Here is a 23,631-nt window from a genome sequence, read left to right on the forward strand (position 1 = left end):
CACCTGTACTCACCTGGCATAAAAAAGGGGCTCCGAGAGCAGCTTGAGCCATTCATTACTAAACTACAACATGAAGAGACCACCGCTGAATAATTGATTGATTGATTATACTTGCATATTGTTTTTATTAACGTTTTTCAGTTTTGTAGTCAGTGTAGTGTTGTTGTTAACTTGTTTCCCCCGAGATTATTCCCCGAGTACCCGCCCGAAGGGTGGAATCCCCCAAAATAGGAGAAATGGAAGAACAGGAGTTGTCCAGGAGAAATGGTCAAATAACAGGAGTCTCCTGGTGAAAACAGGAGAGTTGGCAGGTATGGACTCAACTGTGTATAGTACTGTATGTAACTGTATGTAACAGAAAGAAACATAATGTCCTGCTGTGCAGTGTTAATTTTGATTTAGTCATAGTCTTTTGAATAAAATTTAATTTAGTTCGTCATATTTTAGACATTAGTCTTAATTCTACTGGATCTAGTTTTTTTGTTGACAAAATTATTATATCTTATATTTTTAAATGATCTTTCCTAGTTACTTTTGTGTTCTATTAGGGCACAGCTTATTTTTTTTGTTGTTGCAGATTTCATATAAAAAAGAATGTTCTGTATGTTTGAAATGGAGTTTGAACACCTATGCAATGATTTATATGTTGTTCCCTATAAGTCCATGTGAGCTGGGCACCTTTGGTGCATGAGTCATGACACAAAAATAAATAAATCTAGCTATATCTACCATTTCTAGTAAAAAAAAAATGTTGTACACTTTCCTTGCACATAAAAACATAATGCATTATCATTCTCAGTCACACTACACTTCATTTGGCTCCCCTCTCTGCTCATCCCATGAAAAACTCAAAACGCAGTCAACATTATTCCTTCATCACAGGACACATCAGTTACTTTTGAATAGTCGTGCTACTTAGTAGAGGTACACTCATCCCTTGATCTACAGTGTCAACTACAATGCCACAGAATCTTTTAGTCCTCCTTCATTCAAACCTTTAATTCCTTCTTTTTGATCATGTTTGAGCATCCACTGTAGAACTGAATGACAGGGATGCACACACACACACAGTTTTCTTTTGACCAGTGGTAGAAGAAGTACTCAGATATTTGACTTAAGTAAAAGTAGCAATATAAAAATGCTCTTTTACAAGTAAAAGGCCTGTGTTCAAAGTGTTACTTGAGTAAAAGTACCAAAAGTAAAAGTACTAAAATGTTTGAAAATAGCAGATCTACAAGCTCGTAAATCGGCTATTTTCAAATAGCCTATGTATAAAATAGGGTTGAGGTGGTTAATGTATGTTTTATAATGTAATATTTATATCTCCAAAGTAACTAAAGTTTTCAAATAATTGCAGTGGAGTAAAAGTACAATATTTGCCTTTGAGATGGAGTGGAGTAGAAGTAAAAGTATTGAAAATTGGAAATACTCCAGTAAAGTAAAAAAATACCTCACAACTTTACTTAAGTACAGTACGTGAGTAAATGTACTTAGTTACTTTACACCACTGCTTTTGACCATTAACATTTAAATTCAAATGCAAAAGTCGAGTGACCAGTGTGTGCGTGCGTGTATGAAAAAGAGTAACAATCCAAAACAGTATACAGGTTGGAGTATACAGTAGTCATACCCTCATGTCTTCTTGTTGTGGCTAGTGTACTGTACAGTAGGACTGGCATCCCACTGCAGCAGGCGTTCTGAGTCCAGTGGAGCCATGTGTAGCAGAGGGACTCCGTCCATCATAGTTCACACAAAACTCAGACTGAACCAGTCAAGAAGCATCTTTGTTGGTGCCTGGCACAGCTACATTTATGAAAAGACTTTACCCAGTTGAGTTACATGTCTGTATAAGCCCATGTTCGATAGTATTGAATTAATACCATCATTACTGTACTGAAATAAGCCCATAGTAAGTACTAATCAGTGATGAACAGAGTAATTACAGTTTTGTGACGATGTTTACCTGGACTGTATTCCAAAGATGTCACCATGGTGATTTAGGAGACCTAAATCAATTCGTTTTCGTATAAATTAGGCTTAAAGTTACCCCGCATGAAATTGATTGTTTTCCCCCTCCGTTTGTTGTTCACTTGTATAAAAAGGTGTATTAATAAAGAAGACATGACAGTTACATTTCAAGGCAAATGAAGGAATACAGGCTTAGGAAAGAGAGAAACGTTCCAGAATCACTGCATTCTATATCTTTTTATTCAATGCCATCTTTTAAATAAGTGCTTTTACCAGGCAACCAGGAGGCCATACAGCAACAACAAAAATAACTCAGTCATAAGAACAGTGTATGGCACACACTCTCAACCACCTGCTCATCTCTTCTCCACATGCATACACAAAGCACCACTTCTTGTGCACAAACACACACTCTCTCTCTCTCTCTCTCACACACACACACACTCACACACACACTCACCACCCATTGTGATTTGAACGCTCACAATCGCACACGCGCTGTGATTCCCTGACTTGTAGAATACACCACAAGTGCACCATACACCTCTTGATAATCAAAGACAAAGCAAAACTGCCCACTCATTCAAAACAGCATCAAACATCATAATCATCGCAACAGTAATACTAGGCATGACATTCCTCATCGTAGCATCATTATCATCAGTCAAAAAGCATTTACAGTAGGAAACATACACCATCCAGCCATCTAGACCAGAAATAAAAGTGTTTTCATGCCGAAAAAAAATATTGTCATCGTCCATCAGTCTGTCACAGACCTCGGTGAGATCTCCATGTCCTTTTACAGCAGAGCTGACATCCAAGTTGTAACAACCCCAGCCCAGCAGAGGGCGTCAAGAGTCCACGTTACCAGGCGAGCCACTGGCTAGTGGTCAAAATGGTCCCTTATCCTTTAATGCAGTTACAGGCTCAAGCGAAAAAAAGCAAAGGGGTGTAAGGGAGTAATCTGATCCTAGATCAGTCAATGTGGGGGGGGGGGGGGGGGGTCTGCTTCCTGTAGACAAATCCAATCTTTATGTCTGTGCTCCATCTGCAGCAAATGACATGTTTGGAAAAGAAGTGGGGTATTGCTGAGTTAAAATCTGTGCAAACTAGTAAGACCCACTCATTTCCAGGACAGGGCAGATGATGTGAGGATGCATCGGGAGCAGAGACAGGGCACAGCTACACGTCAGAAGGACCAGCGCAGACCTGAGCGGACTGACTGGTACTCCCCAATGCTCGCAGAATGTGGAAGGAACAATCAGCTGGCCTTTGCCGTGGCAGAGCAAGAGTTTGGCATCCAGCTTGGTGACCGCATGAAATGAGATGGCCGTGGAGAAGGAGCCAAATCCTACCACTCACAGTTCTACATGGCCTGCGGGGAACTCACCAGGGAACGATGCTGGCTGAGTGGAGCCAGGAGAAAAGAGTTCTGCTCAAAGAAACCATCACCTGCTGAGGATACCCAAGGATAACAAGAAGCTTATAGAGGACGGTTCTGCAACCTACAAAACAGGGTGAACAACAGAATGCCACGGCTAGCTAGTGAACCCACTGTCTTTTCCCCCGGTTCCCGGTTGGTTCCTGGTACATTTGGTGTCGAGTGGAGACTTATGTCCGAGCCCCTGGCAGGGAGAGTCCTGGCTCTGGGTTGGTGGTGTTGGTCATGGGGTTCAGGCCTTTGGTTCCTGGGCAGAGCAGCCCGCGGGAGGCCGCGTGGTCCCCGTTCAGGTTCTTGTAAGGGTTCCTCCGTGGCGGCGTAGCACGCAAACACATGGAGGGGAAGCGGAGGCCCGCCAGGCAGCAGCCAGGGCAGGAGATGACCTCCTCCTGATCCACGGAGTGACCACTGCCGGAGCCGTACGGAGACGGGCCTGCGGGGTCGCCGGCAGGGGAGGAATGGTAGCCGTTAGAGGTGGCCCAGCTCGGCGGGCTGCTGATGACCACGTTGTTATTGTCCAGGTGGGAGAGCGGGGGGAGGCACGGTGGGCCGTTGGAATTGGTGGTACCCCATCCGTTGGATAGAGGAGGTGTAGAGGGCTGGGATGGAGGCGGGGAGGGTTTGGAGTAAGGAGACGAGGATGTGTCCAGTGTGTCCGGGGAGCTGGTGCAGTCCATGGGCTCCCCGAGGTCTCCGTACAAAGACAGAGGTTCAAGGGATTCGTCAGTCGGGTTCTCCCTCGGTTCCTCCTCTTCCAGCAGCGGCTTCTCATTGCTCTCTTCCTCTCTCTCACTCAGTCCCGTCGTATCGGTGTCCACGGTGCACGCGTTAGATAGAGGTCCCCTGTCCTCCTCTGTAAGGACACTGAAAGGGCTTGACGTGAGGTTCGGAGGGGGGGTGCAGGGCAGCGAGTTGCAGCGCCGGTGACTCCTGGGACGCACTGGCATTTCTGACAAAGGGGTGGCGTCGTTGGTGGGGGAGGGAGGCGGGGGGAGGGTGAAGGTCAAGGAGATGACCGACTTGCTGGGAGTGTCAAACAGCTTGATCTTGCCCCCCTTCAGGTCCTTTCGCTGAGAGAAGGGGTTCACCCGAGTTTGAGGGGTGGACAGCAGCGGTGGGGGGAGCACGTCCGATTTGCTGCGGCAGAGCCGGGTGTCAGCGGGGACACACAGGGAGCTCCTGCGCAGGGGGCCGACTTCTGGAGTCATTACTGAACATGAGAGAAGAAAACAGACAGAGACTATGATGATTTCATCACGGTTAAACAGGTCATGCTACAGCCGCTTTAAGCTGCACAACACCACAATTGTGTTCTTATACCTTTCCCGCAATACATTATATGTACACTGCAACATCCTGACCAGTTAAATTAACACAGCGTACGCACGTAAAAGGCCATGGGAGAGGAATGAAACAATTCTGTTTCACGTCCCCTCGCAATACTTTTTTCCATTCGTTTAATGGCTCCATAATTTACAGCTCAAGCAGCTTCATGGGAAAGAAAATATTGTACATCCCTAAGAAAAACCCCTTGCCTTTCCAGGAGGGCTCAAACGCCAAGGAACAGGTGTATACTGTACAAACATCTTCATATATTCCTAGCCGTAGGCCACCCTGGGAGTCTGGCTGGCCCCCGATAGTTAATAACAAGCATCTGGACCTCAGCCTGCACGACTCAATGTCTGAGCACCATAGCACTAGGGTGATAACATCTATGAGCTGGCAGTGCACCCCACAGACTGCTCTGAGACCTCCCTGGATTGTAGGACCCCCAGAGAGACATAAAACACACACACACACACACACACACACACACACACACACACACACACACTCGGATGACTCACTCGTAATCGCTGGCTCATCCTTTGGCGTCCTCTCAGCCTCTCTCCTTTCCATCTCTTCCACAATCTGAGAGAAGGACGGACGGATCTTTGCATTCATCTGGAGGGGGGAGGGGGGGGTGACAGAGACAGGACAGCAATAGAGTGAGTATATCGCTGCTGTCGGGTGGAAACCGTTCCTTTTTCATCCTTATTTTAAAAACATCTTAAAATAGCCCAGCTACAACCTCACAACGTAATGTCATGTGAGCCTGTAGATCTGCTATTTTCACTACTTTTGTGTGACACTCTTGTGTGATGAAGTAGGGCATTACTTTATGAAAAAAAACCTAACATGGAGAATTTAAACAACTTCTTAAATCAGTGGTTATAAATCTTTTTTGGCTTTAGTACGCCTTTCCCTGATCTCTGAATGCAAGTGCACCCTTTACCGGACTACAAGCTGTTGCTTAGAAAATTACAAGAGAAAACGATAGCTAGCATATGATGCCCACCTTTTGAAGAATAGATCTAATAACTATCTCCATCTATAGATAATTACAAAGAAATGGAGTGAAAGAGTTGCAATTAATGTCTCCTGTGCAGATTTATTTTTAAAAAAGTCTAATTTTCAAATAATGTGCAAATAAGAATTGCTTTCTATTCAATAATACTAGGGGTACATGTCCCCCAATTGAGAAACACTGGAGAATACTTCCAGTACACATACACTATATGGAGTCAAATGTGGTTCCCTCAGAACACCTCCAGAGGGCTCAGTAGTAAAACACCCACACTACACCAGCATTTAGCCGTACATGTATCCCACAACATTGCAAATTATGACTGCGGTGGGCAATTAAGTATAAATCATGCTTTAAAAGGTGGACATACTTTAGCCACATGGCTCGGTTAGGGATAGATACTATAATATATGAAGTTTCATGGCCATGTGTTGTGATTTGGCGATGATAAGAGTACCGAGTCATTGAGGGCAGGGTGACATATACAGACAGACAAGATGGCCTCGCTACAATAGTGTGGCAATTGCTTCGCGGCTCAACTAATAACTGCACCACTCCATTGAACACCTTCCAGCTGCACATTAGAACGCCCAAGAGAGCGGATAGAAGATAACAGGCCTCGAGGAGAACATCTGACTTACATTGCAGCAGGTGAAGGCCAGGTCCAGGAAGTGAGGGGGACAGTCCCCCACCATGTGGCGGAAGGCCTCCACATCCAGACCAAAGTCCTACAGAACACACACAATTCACAGTTTAGCATTGTATGCAGTGGTGGAAAGTAACTAAGTACATGTACTCAAGTACTGTACTTAAGTACACTTTTGAGGTATTTTTTACTTTACTGGAGTATTTCCAATTTTCAGTACTTTTACTTCTACTCCACTACATCTCAGAGGCAAATATTGTACTTTTACTCCACTACAATTATTTGAAAACTTTAGTTACTAGTTACACTTCAGATACAAATTATTACATTATAAAACATACATTAACCACTTTAGCCCTATTTTATACATAGGCTATTTGAAAATAGCCGATCTTACAAGTTCACAACCCGTCGCAATGCGACGCGTTGTGAGCTTGTAGATCTGCTATTTTCAAACATTTTTGTACTTTTACTTGTGGTACTTTAAGTACATGTTCATACCAATACTTTTGTACTTTTACTCAAGTAAATTTAGAATTCCGGACTTATACTTGTAACAGAGTACTTCTACATCGCAGTATTGAAACTTTTACTTAAGTAAAACATTTCAGTACTTTTTCCACCACTGCTCAGTAGGCGTTGTGTGGTTGCTGTAACATCCACTCTGTTGTCATTTGTAACGGTACTGGTTTGTGCTGATGTCATAGCTAGGCTTAACCTTGCTTAACCTTGCTACTCTCTTCTTGTTCTGCATCAGGCAGGATGATTGTATAGGGCAGTGGTTCTCAACCTTTTCAGGGCGCGACCCCCCCAAAATAATCATATTTGAACTGGGGACCCCCCACCCTGACCAGCACTTGGAATGTAAGAGTTGAGGCATTACATTTAGTTCGACTCGCTTCCACAGATAAATATTGTGAAAATAGCAGATCTACAAGCTCACAACGCCTCGCAACGTTGTCATTTTGAGTTTTTGAGGTTGTCAATTTGTGATGTTAGTCTTCTGTACCTACTGTACTTCTTGCCTGTATCTGTGAAATGTACTGCTGTGCCGTCTCGGACGCCTGAATTTCCCCCGCGGGATTAATAAAAGGTATCTATCCATCTATTTATCTATCTATCCTTGTATGTTAAAAAAATGAAAAATGTCAGGGAATGGAAAAAATAACCTGTGTTCCAATGGATCCAATCTCCAATCTAATCACTATTTAGTAACAAGCTCTTGTTAATACTTTTCATTGGTTAAATATTTATCATAATATCAATAATATCCACTACTAAACCGCCCTACTTTTGTGCGACACTCTTGTACAATGAAGGGCATTCATTTACGAACAAACATAAAAGGTTTAAATATGAAGATTCTAAGTTTCTGCCTTGACAGAAATGTTGTGTGTGAGTGAGAGTGCATGTTGTGAACTTGTGATGTGCACCATGTTGGCAAGCAACCAGCTTGCTATTGGCTATTCTTATGCCAGAGAAACATAGTGGGCAGTGAAGAATCAATACAAGGCCTAGAAGCAGCCACAGATGAAACGTTTGTTTCCTAAGATGTCAATATTCAGCAGCACAGACAGTCCTCAAAACACCCTCATGGCAATCAATATGTCTAGTTTCTAAACAATTATAGTTGTAATGTAATTTTATATGCGCCTGGGGGGGGGGGGGGGGACTATTCACATAATACAAAATGATGCCATCTTTTAAATATTAAACACAATTTTTTTCATCTAGAAATCAAATTATACCAAAACAACCTTAACCGTTTGTAAAGTTGACACTTTTGGTGAGATATTCCTCGAACAAAACAGGAGTAATCTTAACCAGAGGCTGAAAAGGGTGCAGTGCAGTTTGATCACCACTAGGTGGAGACATATTCAGCACCATATTGTTGCCCGTTCCCAGGGGTATGGATGTAATAATTAATCTGATGGACCCGGTAGTGAGCCCCATGGGACACATGTCTACCACAAATTCAATAAGCTGGTTTACAAGTCCTCCGTCTGCCTTTAACCGTTCATTGAGTTTCTTTAAAAGAGATTCATTTGGAAAATGTGACAACCACTATGACTAAATGATCACAGACATCAATGGATAAAGCTCACTGTTTTTTAAGTCATCAGAGGCCATAAGATACCATTTTGAGTCGGTGTCATGAAAAACGATAGATTTATTTTAGGGTATGCAATAAATCAGTTTTACCCATTATTTTAAAATGTATATTGTTTAAGCACTTAAAACCCTATATATACTGACTGGGGTCACCCAGGGGTCTATACTAGGTCACCTCCTTTTGTCAGTTTAAACCAAATCTCTTTGCCATAAATCAGATCTCAAATACTGTAGATCACGAGTTGCGACACATCTGACACAACAGATCTGCTGTTTTTTGCCAAATGTTCGCCTATTATGACATGCCCAGAATGGTCAACGCTATGGTTCATGGTATCTAAACAAATTGAGCATTTGTAACATGGGTTAAGTGTAGCACTTTATAAGTAGTCTATGATTCCAATCCCTCCAAATAAAGCACAAAACTATGATACTGCTAACAACTATGCATGTTATATATCAAATGCAATATCGCTCTCGATGAAAACCTTGACAAATTAAAAGCATAAAGAGTGACTGCTGATATTAAAACAGGTGAATGGTAGAAGCGATGTGATGAAAGACTTGTCACCGGTACCTCTGTGCGTGGCAGGATGTCAGGGTCAGCCTGTATCCTGGCAATAATCTCACACAGGATGATCCCATATGCAAACACATCCACCTGAGGAGAGACAGAGACAGGCCTGTGAGCATCTCTCATCCCAAAACCTTCTCATCAAACACTTATTCATAAAACACGTGTAGATTTGTTACTTCCTTCCATCCATACTTCACCCCCGAAATTACTTTTTTTTCTCCTATCAATTATTTGCCCTGTGAAACCTTGAATTCCTGTTTGTTTTTTTTGTCGCATTCCTTCACAGTGAATGAAGAATCCAAAAACAAAGAAAATACTTGATGAATTGAAGAAAATGGGGTCGAAGATCAACAACAGCAAAACTATATAAAAATCTGTTAAATAATTCTCACACAAACTCTGACAGTATAATATAAAGTGTCCCGTGTCCTTAATTTGAGGATAGGGACAGGAAAGAAGACATATGGAATATACTGTGAGAGTATTGTTGGAGTTCATAAAACAAATTTTTTATATAATTTTGTTAAATTCTTCCAAGTATTTTCTTCGTCTTGGGATTCTTCATTCGCTGTAATAAAGGTAAAAATCTTCACGGGCCGAGTAATTGATAGAAAGGTCATTTTCGGGGTGAAGTATTCCTTTAACCGCATCTGAACAATGCTTGTTTTTATTCTGTCATGATGTTAACATGCAGAAATTGTCGACATACTAAAACAACATTTCAAACGTTTGAATGCCATCAGACAATGAGAGTGATTACACTTAGCTGTACCCTGTAGATACTCAAGTGTGTATGCAACTGTACTAGCACTGCCACAAAGCATTCCTCCCAGGGGTGTAACTTTAACATTTTGGACGCTAGCCCAGTCATTTTAGTTGATTGCCATCTGCCATGTCCACAACCAAATCCCATTAGCCTCGGTCCAAATTTGGCTAGTGATGATAAATTTTGGATGAATAAAAATTAAAAGGTTAGATATAGGCCAGTTAGTGAAACCTCTCCCAAATATTAAGACCACCGCCTGAAAAGTAAACACAAATTTTATATTTGTAAAAAAACAAAGGATAACTCGTGGTTCTCAAACATTTTCATGTTAAGGACCCCCACATTTATATGTAGTTGGCTTATAGTAGTTGGTTATTTTTTCAAATGTTCAAAGAATTTCTGGATTTTTCAAAAATCTTTCAAAAATAGCAGATTGACAAGCTATATAGAAATATGTAGGATATAAAATAGGGTTTAAGTGGTTTAAATAATTTGAATACTGATAACATATTTTTCTGGGGACCTTCTGGAACACCCTCAAGGACCCCTGGGCTAACTAATCAGTATCTAAAGGCTGACATATTGGTTTCAATATCTGCTTTGTACAGGCTTTGTTTGAGTGCTTGTCATCATATCTATCATACACCCACTATGTACTTTGAACTCTTGGAATATTACAGAGCTAGTGAAAGCAATCCGTCACTACCTTCTCATTATAGACCTCTCCTCTGAGCACTTCTGGAGCCATCCAATAGGGGGAGCCCACCACGGCCAGAGGCTCCTCGTCTTCTGCTTCACTGTAGACAGGGACAACACAGCATGGGTGCCAGGTTAAGTGATGGAAAAATACAGTGACAGAAGAAGAGAAAGAGAGATGGAGAGATGAAGATTATCCAAAAATATTGAATAGTTGGATTGTAAAAAAGATTAAAAAAATATATAAAACAATCAGTTTTCAAAGATAGCGAAAATAGCCGACCAACAGGCACACAGCATCGTCATATGACAATATATTCTTGTTCACAATACATATCACATCACGTCAAATAACAGTGTGACCACAATGGCAGAAACTGTAGTCACATGCATCAGGAAAAGACCATTAACTCCCCCCTTCATCCAGAATTTCCCAAAACCTCCAAATTGTCAAATTCATTTCCCATTCCCTTTTCCGCCTACTTGGGCTTTCTAGAACGGTGCGAGAACCCAGGATTTCACATGGGGATAAATGCCAAGCAAGCATGCCTAATGTCTAGCTCTAGTTCATAGAGGTTCATCGCAACAGCAGGGGTATTACTGGGTCAACCCCTGCAGTGTGTGTGTACATGCACGCTCAAGTCTTCTGTATCCATAAGGCTGCGGCGTGTTTCAGTTAATGTGGTGATATTGTGGTGAAACTTTGACCGTACAAAAAGGAAGGAACTCACGAAAGTGCAAGGACAAATGTGCTTGTATACACACATGCAGACACACACACACACACACACACACACACCCCTGCTGGCAGACACTTCCTCTCTGCGCTATTTCCATCTGCTACTGTGGGCTATGATACTGCAAAAATACAGGGAGGGAAGTGATGGGGGGAGAGAGAACTGACAAAGTCATGGCTCCCAATGTAAACATCATCGAACAGAGGGACAAGAATAAGAGGTAGAGCACGAGCGGGCAACAGAGAGAGAGAGACGGAGACAGAGAGAACATCCAATTTATAAAGTGGAGCAGCCGTGCTCAGACAGGGAGGGAGAATGACAGAATTTGCAAGAACAAAGCAACTAAATAGGAAGACAGAATAGCAAAAAAATTACGTAAAAGTAAAATGTATATGCAAAGTGTGTGAGAGATGGAGTGAAGGAGAGAGAGAGAGAGAGAGAGATGGTAGTCTGGAATAGTTTTACCTTATTTGGAGTTCTGTCCTAAACCCTCCTGCCATCTCCTCCCCCCCCCCCTCCCTCCCTCCTGCAAGTACAGCACCACTGCGCCAGTAAAACACACACCCAATTTGTTCGTTTGTTGCGTTCTCAGACGCAGTAAAGTTTGGAACGCACACAGGTACATTTTTACACACTTAGTTAAATGAACACTCAGGATTTTATAGTTTACAGGTTCTGTGCTGCATAGCTATTGGCATACAAAATCACAGAGACCCACAAAATATTACAAAATAAGGTAGTTGAGAGCAGGCGTTATTATTGATAATTAGGGCACAAGTGCATGTGTGCACAGACACATGCATGCATACACACACGCGTGCAATCGGCACAGACCAGGTTACAGCAGCAGCAGCTGTCTCCTCTCAGCACCAGTAGAATGTTTACAAAATGACTGCTGCTGACACATTCGCTAAAGAGACTGCGGGGGAGTATGACGGCGCTAATGGGATCTGTGTGTGTGTGGGGGGGGGCACCAATATATGGCCTTGTGGAGGATGCTAGGGGCAACCTCCCTGGCATTTCTTTGAGGTCAGGTTGGTCTGCCTGTTCCTAATTGTTTTCTTAGCCTTGGCTTAACATCATTCCACAGTCAAGAATTAGAATTTTGGCTAGATTTAAATGAATCTGTGCTTTAAAATCCATAAAAAATTAAATAAATTAAAGAAGTTTTTTTCCTCATGAGATTAACGGAAACACTGGCTCTCGGAAATCTAACAAACTACAGTATATTCAGTGTATTTTAATTCATTGAGACCTTTTATGCCCTTTTGGTCATAACTTTTCCTTTTTCCTGAATATTATTCCCTTCCATGAGCACCGGTGGTTTGAGGACCGGTGGTTTGAGGAATACGAGTAGTGCTCCTGTAACTTTGCTCTTCCAAACAACAACAGTATGCTTTGGAAAATGGTCAAGTATACCGTGGGGTGAGACGCATTCAGTGGGCTACACATGCCACTAATGCCAGACCACCAGTATGGTCCTAGCTTGGCATTTATAGTCAACGCAGACTGGAGGAGAATTGATGGTGATGAATAAAATATGCCACATAAATGTCACGGCATAATAAAAGGCACAGCTGCCCTGAGCGAGTGGGAACATTCTGTGTGTGTGTCAGGTACGTCATGACAGGACAGATTAAATATTGACACCGTCTCAGTGAGTCAAAGCACCCTGTCGGTCTCACCACCCCGTTCTTTCCCCCTTGAAATGGGGATTGTTAATAATAGTTCCACAGATGGCGGGATGATAACCCACGAGGTTGCATATTTTGGAAAATTACACTACACATTGGTGTGAGTAATGGTTCTTGTTTTTTTTGTGTGTGTGCCGTTAGGTCTCGTCCAAGTGTCTCTGCAAAGACAGACAGGCAGAGACAAAAATACCTTTTTCTTAACCACTTAAACCCCACCCCTACTTAGTTGACCAGGGTCCCCCAGGGCTCTGTACTAAGTCTGCTACCATTTCCCTCTACATGGACTCTCTAAGTAAAGCTGAAAATAACTGGTCTAAAAGCTCACAACGCAACGCGTTGCGATACATTGTGAGCTTCAGCTTGTAGATCTGCTATCTTTGCCAAAAGGTTAGCCCCAGAATGGAGACGCTAGGGTTCAATTATTTTCATACACAGAGGAAGCGACCAGACAGTTGGCATTGCCACATGGCATACAAGGGCATGCAACAACAACACGTGCAATAAAACAACACAGAGAGAGGAAGAGGAAGGTGGGGGGGGCTCAGTATATTGGGAGTGTCTTATCTAATCAGTGTGTGTGTTGATAGAAATTTGATGAATAGACTGTTAAGACTGACCTGTACTCCGGTATTTTCTCTGCCAGACCAAAGTCCCCAACCACGGCTGAACACACACCATTCTCCCAGCGCACAAGGCAGTTCTATACAGAGGGACACAGGTCACACACACATGACTTTATGACTTCTGATAACTGTGTGTCTGATGCATATACTGTTATAAGCCTCTGTGTGTGTGTGTGTGTGTGTGTGTGTGTGTGTGTGTGTTGCATCTCGCAAGATGCACCTCTGTGCAAGTTGATGTTGGTACCTTACTTCATTCCTAATCCCTGTGCGTTACTACCCGTTTTAATTAACTCTATCTATCTGTTTACTCCTAGCCGTTATCTCTGTCTGTATCTGTCCTGCGTTCCAGAACTGCAATGAAGTGAATTTCCACTGAGATCAACAAAGGTCCATTGCTCTAGCTATGCATGTGGTGATATGCATGTTTGCATGCATAAAGCCTTCTTTTCTTTTGATTAACAGATTTTTTTGTTTGTTGCAAGAGCCATTTACGTACATGCATGTGTGTGGGAGCGTAGATTATTGTGCACTCATCTGTGCGTAATACATGTTTCTTGCTACCATGGAGGCATGGTCCCTCTGGAGGAGCTATCTGAAAACATGTATTAAGCTCAGTGTCTGTCTGTCTGTGTACTTGTATTACTATATTTTTGAGGGGCAAATGTCCCCACAAGTATAGTAGAATTTGAGAAATAGACATTGTGCGGACCATTTTCCTGGTTCTGACAAAATAAATGGTCGTTTTTAATGGTTAAAAAAATAAAAGAGTTATGCTTACAATTAGGAAAAGGGCTGGAGTTAAGGCTGAATTGTGTGTCGGTGTCGTGCACCAAAAATAGCTAATGTGGGTGTGTGTGCGCTTGCTCATGTGTCAGCGTCCATGCGTGTGTCGTTTGGGTCTGTGGCGTCACCTTGGACGTGAGGTCCCTGTGGAAGATGCCCTTGCTGTGGAGGTACTGCAGTCCACGGGCGATGTCCAGGGCCAGGTCCTGCCGCACGTTCCATGACAGATAGACGTCGCTGTCCAGCAGCTGTTCCACGTTGCCACCGTTGATGTACTGGAAGAGCCATGAAGAAATAAAACTATTCATTAAAAACCACATACCCGCCACATAACTACAACCACATACCCACTAAGACCACTAAGGCCAATTCTACAAATGCCTTCTAGACCAGTGGTTCTCAAACTTTTTTGTGTCAAGGACACCCAAAATGATTATGTATTTGGCCGCGGACCCCCCATCTGAAAATGTTTTGTGCCAGGGACCCCCAAAAGAGAACATTTGTGTTCAACATTCAAAATCAACATTTTCCATACACTTTCAAGATTGTTCAAAAATAGCGGATGTACAAGCTCGCAGCGTCGCACAAAGTGATGCGCTGTCAAATTATTTATTTATTTTTGTATTATGTTTTAAACCACTGTTCTAACTCCTAAGAGTTCTCTGAAAAACCTATGTTGCTATATATATATATCTATATAGCTCAAATCTAAAATGACACGGACGCTTTCCCGGTTTTAACGGGTGAAACACTATTTACGTTGACCGGAGTCTAGCAGGGGTCTATACAAGGCCCCCTCCTGTTTTCGCTCTACGCTAAATATCTTAATCGAAAATAGCAGATCTACATAGATCTGCCATTTTCGACGGATGTTCACCTCAGGCTTGGGACACTAGCGTTCATGTGGTTCAGAGGAATTACTGAGCGATTTGTTTACCCCTTGCGACGCTCGTCCGTGTGTACGCTCTGCAAAGTCCTGTTGTGCTACATGCTAATCCTTAACTCTTGTGTACTTTGTCACAATACCCACCACGTCCCATGTGTTGGTTTTGTCACACGCATGAATGTCATACGTGTCAATCAAGTGTTCCTGACTCTGCACAGTGAGTCACAAAGGGCCACATCCACGTTACGTCTCAAATACGCAGAGGACAGCCCTAGGGCTGAAACACATCCTTCTGATGCTGTTTTAATACGCCTTTGTTGAGCTGCCAGTGCCTTTCTGCCATGCATTTCTAATGGTAGAGACATGTTGGAGCGCTCCTATTTCCAGCGCCAAGCGTTGGGTTTCAGCGTTCTCGACATCCAGCATTTTGTGGTGGCCAAGAAAATAGTTCAACTTTTGGAGAGGAGTGCCGCTCATTGATCCTCCTGAGCTGTGTCTGATAACCCGGTAATTTACAACCTGACTTTTAAATCATTAACACAACCATGAGAACCATGAGTCCATATTTACCAGGTTCAGGTTGTGCCAGGCTATTTGTGCTAACTGCTAATAGCGCTCTGGACAGGATATCCAAAGCGCTCCTCCGCTCAGAAATGCTTTCTGTGGACATAGCCCCTAAAAGTGTGACATACTTATTATTTTTTGTGCTGATGACATCATTTGCCATGTTTTGCATGACTCTGCATGATGCAACAGTACAGACACATCCAGTATTCGTGCTGTCCTGGTTACCCTATGCTACTACAACATGTGACGCGTTGGACTCGAACCCGGTAGTCCCACATTGGAAACTACACATCAACCGCTCGCTCACGCAAAAGGGGAACGAACCCCCATCCCGCGCCAAGGGATATATTAGGCTCTTGGGTTTCAGGCAGAGCTACTCTGCTACAAACTGCTGGCAGCATCACTTAATTTATTTCTCATGTCCATTACATTGTGAGTTGATGGAACGCGTCGACAGAAACCAGCCTGCACTGGGTTTACGTGTTCAGCCATGGGGTCTTTCAGAATGAGACCCCCAGTTTGATATGCATTAGGCCAAAGACCCCCCATTTGATACAATATTGTATCCCTGGGACTGCAATCTACACTGTTTAGACATTTGTACACTCTCTGAGTTACGGACCCATAACGGTCCATTTGGATGCCTGGTGGTTCCCAGATCCGACGTCGATCCAGTAATCGATCCAGTGTGATGACATGTCAATCAAGTACAGCCGACACAAGAACCCCACCCCAGCACTTCCTTTAGACAGCTATCGATCTGTTAAAGTCACCATGTCAACGTCAGGTCAGCCCGTCACGCCTGAACCGCCTGACCTCAGTGTCTGTGTGCTCTACCGCCATACTGTACATCACTAACCACTTCCGGTCAGCCCGCATGGGTTTGTATCGCACACCAAACAGAATTCCCGTTCGCAGAATGTATTTGTTTGCGAGTAAGGTTTTGAGCCACCAGCCACCAGCAAAAGGACTCTTACGGGGTCTGTAACTCAGAGTGTACAAGAGGAACCAAATACAGACCCATACAGGTCAATTTGGTGGTTCCTTTTGTCCACTCTAAAGAGTAAAATTAACACTGATGATTTTAGATTTCCCAGATATAAAGTAAATGGTATCAAATGGGGGTCCGTGGCCTAACACACATCAAACTGGGGGGTTCCTTGAAATTGAAAAAGTTCAGAATCACTGGTCTAACAAAGAGAGCATAGCTGCCGTGTTTGCTTGGTCTAGCTTTGGTATTGCTGTAACAAATGAGGGTAGGAGGTGTTCGTCAGCAAAACATGAAAAGTTGTTTTGCAGTTTGGCACTCTGATCTTAACCACTTTCAAACTGGCGTTCCTACTTGGGCATGCATATGCAACAAGTATGACAAAAATTAAAAAAACATCTAAGTTTCAAAAATAGCCAGAATACCTGATTTACAAGCTTACAAGTTTGATCAGCTATTTGCATGTATCACAAACGTATGATCAAGAATAGAATAGGGCTTAAGTTGTTAAACTTGAGATATTTTAAACTGCTTTTGTTTTAGTACTAATCTATAAAACAAAGCACTGTTGGGAATGTGCAATAGTGAGCCATTTCAATTGAAAAACAAGAAATTGTATTCCAAAGAGAGGCTCCCAGTTAACATGCGACCTCTAAGCCCCTCATTCCCCTGTCTCCTAAACCATAATTTTAATATTTTTCCCCACAGGACTTAAGGTCTCACCTCCTCTGAACATCTTCAACCTCCACTCTAAACTGGGATTTGTGCCTGATGGAAATATATTAACCACTTAAACCCTATATACTTAGTTGACCGGGATCCCCCGAGCTCTATACTTGGTCCACTTTTTTTTCCCTCAACACCAAATGTCTTGACCAAAAATAGACGATCTACAAGGTCACAATGTGTCGTGTTGCAAGCTTGTAGATTGGCTATTTTTCACAGAATGTTCGCCCCAGAATAGGGACGCTTGCCTTGGGATGCTTCTACTGCAAGACTTTCAGAGTTCACGATCATGTCTTACCTCTGTTAGAGAGTGGAGCTGTCCTTCATTGACACACACTCCTATAAACCTGGAGGAACAGACACACACACACACATTAATCAAACACTGCAATAGCAAACATCTAGACACAACAAAAAAATGCACGTCAAAGGTTTTTTTTCCATGGACAGGACAAAAACAAACAGGAAAAGGGAATGTGTTAAAAGAGACAAATGAGTGGTTAGAATAAAACTGACAAGAAAGCACTTGTAATGTTAAGTTATACGAAACACTGCCGGTGCCTGCAGACTATGGATCCCCACACCCACTTACCTGAGTATATTGGGGTGTGAGAGTCTGTTCATGAGTTGCACCTCCCTGAGCATGTTGGCTCTGTTACTGACCATAGTGTTCATTTTCAGAGCCATCACCTGACCGGACACTTTGTGCTGCACCTGGACACACACACACACACACACACACACACACACAGAGAGACAGAGACAGAGACAGAGACAGAGACAGAGAGAGAGAGAGAGACAGACAAAGACAGACAAAGACAGGGGGAGAGAGTCATTAAATCAAATGAATACATGACAAGAGGAAGTGTCGTCTGTGTAGCGTAATAAAGGTTTGAGACAGAGCAGGATCGTCTGTGCTGGTTTATTTCCGATGCACCTGTTTCTAAAGCCTCTTCTGCAACTGTGCAAAAGTAGTCTCCTTTTTTTCCCTTATAGCTGCAAGACTAAAGATAGAATTCAAAAATGTGGCGAGTGGTTTAAGGACATTTAAGAAGGCAAAGCGAACGCTTTCCACTTCAAACGTGTCTCCGCCTTCCAGCTGGTCACCACACAGGCATACAGTTATATATATATATATATTTTATTGAATTTACTACCATGCACTCTACACCATAAACAGCATTTACAAACATTTGTGACATGTGGTAGTTACACGAGCAGCACGCTTCATGCGACATTTGCCACAACACAGGATCATCTTTATACTAAATTACTATGGCAATGACATTTGGCACCAAGTTATCTTGGTACTGCTGATATAGTGCAGACAGCAGGAAGGTCATTTAAGCTCATTCATTCATTCATTCATTCCGCAGCCGCTCTGTTCCTACTATACGCTGCTATGGCGATGTACTACGTCTGGTAACCATGGTGATACGATATGCTCCCCTTTGCGTACGATCTCATCTGCCTGGAAGCTGGACTCGTGTCTCCTCCCCTGAATACATTTAGATCTGTGAATTTGTGCAGACTGCTGCACTTACTGCGACAATGACTGTGCTGACTGCATGTCTAAGACTGACCGTGGGGGGGGTGCGTCTGCGTGAGCATGCACACGTGCATGGTACAACTGTGTATTAATGTCATGTTCACTGGCGAGTGGAGGGAGTGAGACTACACAGTACACGCGATAGTGCTGTTAGCATGAAGATGGGATTAGCGGGGGAAAGCGGCAAAGTTATTCGAAGCGTGTGTATGTGTATGCAGGATGTAACGATGGGTTACGGTTCACGCATTAATGGCGTACATTAACACCGTGAGGGTACGCTTGTGGGGGAGGGGTGCACAGGGATGAGAGGACCGAGTGAGAGTGAGGAGGGGGCTCGGTAGAAGAGGAGAGGAGTGGGAGTCGTAGGAGAAATACGCAGATGTGATCTGGAAGCGACGCGGGAGTCATTGACGAGGTCCAGTAGGAAGCAGTGAGCTGGTGGCCTGGATCTGAACTACGGCACAGGATCAGGATGGAGATGGGAAATCCACAAAGCCTATTAGGGACACGGCTAGAGTGCAGAGAGTAATGCTATTAATATACTCACACGCGCGCATGTACGTCTGGGCTTTTAACCTAGTAAGATCAAGGATACCTGCTTCTGCCTTAACCGCCAGTCAATGAGAGTCAACCACTCCTGAATTAAGTCCCTTGTCCACCGGGATACCAGACACGCTCTCCTGCTTCGACTAGAATGAACTAGGACTGGGCGATATCACTTCAAATCAATATCACTATTATTTCAGACTTTTGCCTCGATTATGATTAATGAATGACTATTTAAAAAATTTAAAAACAAAAAAACTGCTTCTCAATTATTCGATTAACCTACATTAGCAAGCTTAAGTTGTCGGTTTCAATATGTTTTTGGTTAATTACTCAGGCCAGCCCTAGAATAATCTCAATAGATCTGGTTCCTTCCTCTCTCACATAGGTTTCTAACACCGGCACAGAAAACCACAGGCACACATAGTAGTAGTAGTAGTAGTAGTAGTAGTAGTAGTGAGTATTTCGGTGCTCCATCAGCCGTAGAGCACTTCCAGCGAGTGTTAGAAGTCTGCTGCCGGAACGCAGTGCAGAGGATTAGAGGCTTCATAACGGCCTGTATGATAAATCACTGCTCTTTTCTGCTTCCATTGCACTACTACTGCAGATTTACTCAAGACAGCAAGAGCACACAGGGTTTGTTGCACTGAGCGTGACAAATGCAACTTTACGCTCTTCCAATCTGATTTAACTATCAAACATTTTCCAAAATAGCAAAAATGGCTTATGTCTAAACTCACAACGCGTCACATTGTGGGCTTGTAGATCAGCAATTTTTCCCCACGCAATATAGTCTTACGACAAAGTATAAATTAGAGCTCACAAGTGGTCATCTTAAAACCGAGGATTTTCATGTGTACGCTCAAACTGTTAGCTTGACGCCCTCTCTCTCTCTCTCTCCCTCTCTCTCTCTCTCTCACTCTCCGACACACGCCTCACCCAAAATCTCTCACACCCAGCCAGCCTATAATGCAGATGTGAGCCAAGTGCTGATGCAGCATGTCCCAGCAGTAGGTGTGTTGCTATACTTGCTGGAGGAGCAGACACGTTGAGCTGGACAGACAGCCTACAGGCTGTGTCACACCATCACAGTTCAGGGGACCGACACAGGCTTCCTCTCTCTCTCTCAGGTGTGCGTCTGTGAGGTGTGCTTTGTTTTCACAAGCCACAGTGTGTGTGTGTGTGTGTGTGTGTGTGTGTGTGTGTGTGTGTGTGTGTGTGTGTGTGTGTGTGTGTGTGTGTGTGTGTGCATGCATGTTGGAGTCCTTGTAATTGGTCCGTTGGAAGAGTAGTCCAGTGGTTCTCAAAAGGTGCCACAATATTTACAACTATACAAAACGTTACAAATTATTTATCACAAGTAAGACGCGCGAACGCAGCTCGAAAATAACAATAAGAAGAATCGAAAGGAATGAGCAATTGTAGAGAAGTGGGTGGTACAGTGAAATTAGTGAGAACAGGGCCGCCAGAAGAGTTTGTGAAATGTGTTTGGTTTAGGCATGTTGCAGGCTATTGTGTATTTTAATCAGAGCATCGTCTACATTCCTGGTGGTGCACTCTGGCGCACTCTGGCGGCTGCTTACAGGCAGTGCACGCAAGTGAGTCACATGGGGGCGCGAGCCAATGAGAGCGTGAGTCACATGGGGGCGCGGCTGCACACAGAGACACACACACACAAACCGAGCACGGTTGCATAGTAAGCTCCATAGATATAGAAACCTAGATACCTCATTGGCCTCTGCAGTTCGTTGGAGCAACTTGTATCGCGGCCGCCATTTTCGCGTAGGCAAACGGACACTCAAAGTGTCTACTGGCCAATCACAGCGCTCACAGCGCGTTGACTACTGGCCAATCACAGTGCGTCTTTTCTAAGACCTGTCAGAATCAGTTGTCCCGCCCCCACCTGCCTCTGATTGGCCTACCGAACGCCCCCTTCTGTGACACACACGGAAGCTTCCCTACAGCTTTCCTACGCTAAAATGGCGCCCAAGATACACATGCCTCAGAGCCGAAGGAGGCGTCTACCTATATATGTCTATGGTAAGCTCCACTTGGGCGTTCGCAAATATTTTGTGCACAACTCATTTATATACACATTTACAGAGGCAAATACTTGTATTTTCACCAAAAAAAAATAGTATGAAATTAAGTTTTTATTTGGCTTTAGTAAATTAAAATAAACATTTGCAGAGTGATAACTGGCACATTTTATAGATGCAATTTTGCACAAATATGAATATACGTAGGTGTGACATGAGGTTTTTACTTGCCCTTTGGTGTGCCTTGGGCACAAAAACCACTGAAGGTGTGTGTGTGTCTGTCTTTAATAGGCGTCTCCATCGACTTGTTGCAAGAACACCGATACATAAGCCCTACACAATGGTTACTGCACTCCACCTTATGGTGCAATCAGACAAACATGCACGCACGTGCACACCCTTCTGCCAGCTACCAGAGCTGAGACAGTGGTGAAGGGCACACCTCTCTTCTCTCAATCATGAACACGCACTCACTCCTCCTAAAACATACTCTGCCTTGTAAAGTGCAGTTGTCAGCTGAAAAAGGTCACAGGCATCTTTCTCTCCGTCTCTCTCTCTCTGTAGTGAACATGTGCAGTGGTGTCTGTAATTAGCCAGCGGCAACGATGAGACAGACGGATAAAGAAAGAGGGAATAGGAGAGAGAGACATGGAGATTTAATGCATGTCTGAGACTGTAAGCGGTGCAGAGACAATTCTCCAACAGGAGAGATGGGGAGAGAGATAGTAGAAACAGAGAGAAGAGGAGAGACAAGACTTAGGAGAGGAAGAAAACTGGGTTTGCGGAGCACATCACTGCACATTACACTCTGCTGCTGAGGTCAAAAGTGTAGAGCACGAAAGAGAGGGAATGCATCACTACACACACAAATCACACATACACACGCGCACACATGCATGGCATACACACAACGGCGGGACATTGCCAGTGGATTTTGGCACTCACACCCTCTTGTGGTTTTGTGGTTTTGGTGGCTAGGATTGAATCGCTAGCAGCAGTTAGCTGGTGTCATTTAACTCTGGCTTAATATAAACCCAGTACATCAAAATAAACTTAAAATAAACCCCACTGAGGTTTCCAAACAAATGACACGCGAGAAACCCTTCAAACACCATTTGAGGCATAGTTCGTCTCATTGGGAATATCGGACAGCACTTGAGCAACACTGGAAACGTTTCAGTCCTAGCTAAATGTTATACTTTTCTTTGGCATCTATACCACCGCTGTGCAAAGAAGAATTGCCTCTATAATCAATGTCACTTGATGCGAGCTAGAAATGGGGGGGTGGGGGTGTGTTCCAAAATGGGGCTTTGCAGCTGAAAAACAGCCTCTTCTATTGAAACACTCAACCTCTGCCTACAGCTATGCTCTTCCTAGACCCCCCCCCCCCCCCCCCCCACTCCCAGGAAGGATGACAACAAGAGTCGAAGTGTGTGTTTACATAAGTGTGTGTATAAGCATGCGAGTGCATGCGTGTGTTTTGAAAGGAGGCGTCGAGGCGAGCGGCCAAGTACAGTCCGTCAGTGAGCGAGCAGGGAGGTCTCTCTGCTAGCTGGGCTCCTTCTAACAGAACCTGATCCCAGTTCTGTCTAGACCAGGCAGGTAGTGACCGACACACAACCCTTTAGCCTGTTGGACAACCGCCAATACCCCCTGCCTCTCACAGAAACACACACACACACACGCCTAAACACGAGTCACTCCAGTTCACATGCTGCCTCCAGAAAAATATACGTTCATGCTTGTGCGCACGTGAACACACATTACGTCTGCAAAAACACACATGGCTTATTGCTTGTTAAATGCGTGTTCTGTGCAGCTTGGTGGAAGGAATGAGTGAAAGTGAGCGAGCGAGCTAGCTGATGGTGGGTTAGCGCAGGTCTTGCTGTGACAGGTAAAGGCATTCAACGCCAAATGGGACATTCAAAGAAAAAGAAAAA

General features: G+C 43.7%; 1 protein-coding gene across 3 annotated transcripts in view; it reads right to left on the reverse strand.

Moving 5' to 3' along the window:
- Positions 1-2,186: 2,186 nt before the first annotated feature.
- The window catches only part of tesk1b (testis associated actin remodelling kinase 1b), a 29,664-nt gene continuing 8,219 nt past the window's right edge, over positions 2,187-23,631 (reverse strand). For all 3 annotated transcript variants that reach the window (XM_080450715.1, XM_080450713.1, XM_080450714.1), the window contains 9 exons: positions 18,150-18,271; positions 17,856-17,904; positions 14,519-14,665; positions 13,602-13,684; positions 10,564-10,654; positions 9,092-9,175; positions 6,398-6,484; positions 5,257-5,353; positions 2,187-4,619 (listed from right to left, as the gene is read on the reverse strand). In XM_080450715.1, coding sequence (XP_080306841.1) covers positions 3,580-4,619; positions 5,257-5,353; positions 6,398-6,484; positions 9,092-9,175; positions 10,564-10,654; positions 13,602-13,684; positions 14,519-14,665; positions 17,856-17,904; positions 18,150-18,271 — 1,800 coding nt within the window. In that variant the 3' untranslated portion in view covers positions 2,187-3,579. The remainder of the gene's footprint in view (positions 4,620-5,256; positions 5,354-6,397; positions 6,485-9,091; positions 9,176-10,563; positions 10,655-13,601; positions 13,685-14,518; positions 14,666-17,855; positions 17,905-18,149; positions 18,272-23,631) is intronic.

Source organism: Gymnoscopelus braueri (genome assembly GCF_963280865.1).
Source record: "Gymnoscopelus braueri genome assembly, chromosome: 15".
NCBI lineage: Eukaryota > Metazoa > Chordata > Actinopteri > Myctophiformes > Myctophidae > Gymnoscopelus > Gymnoscopelus braueri.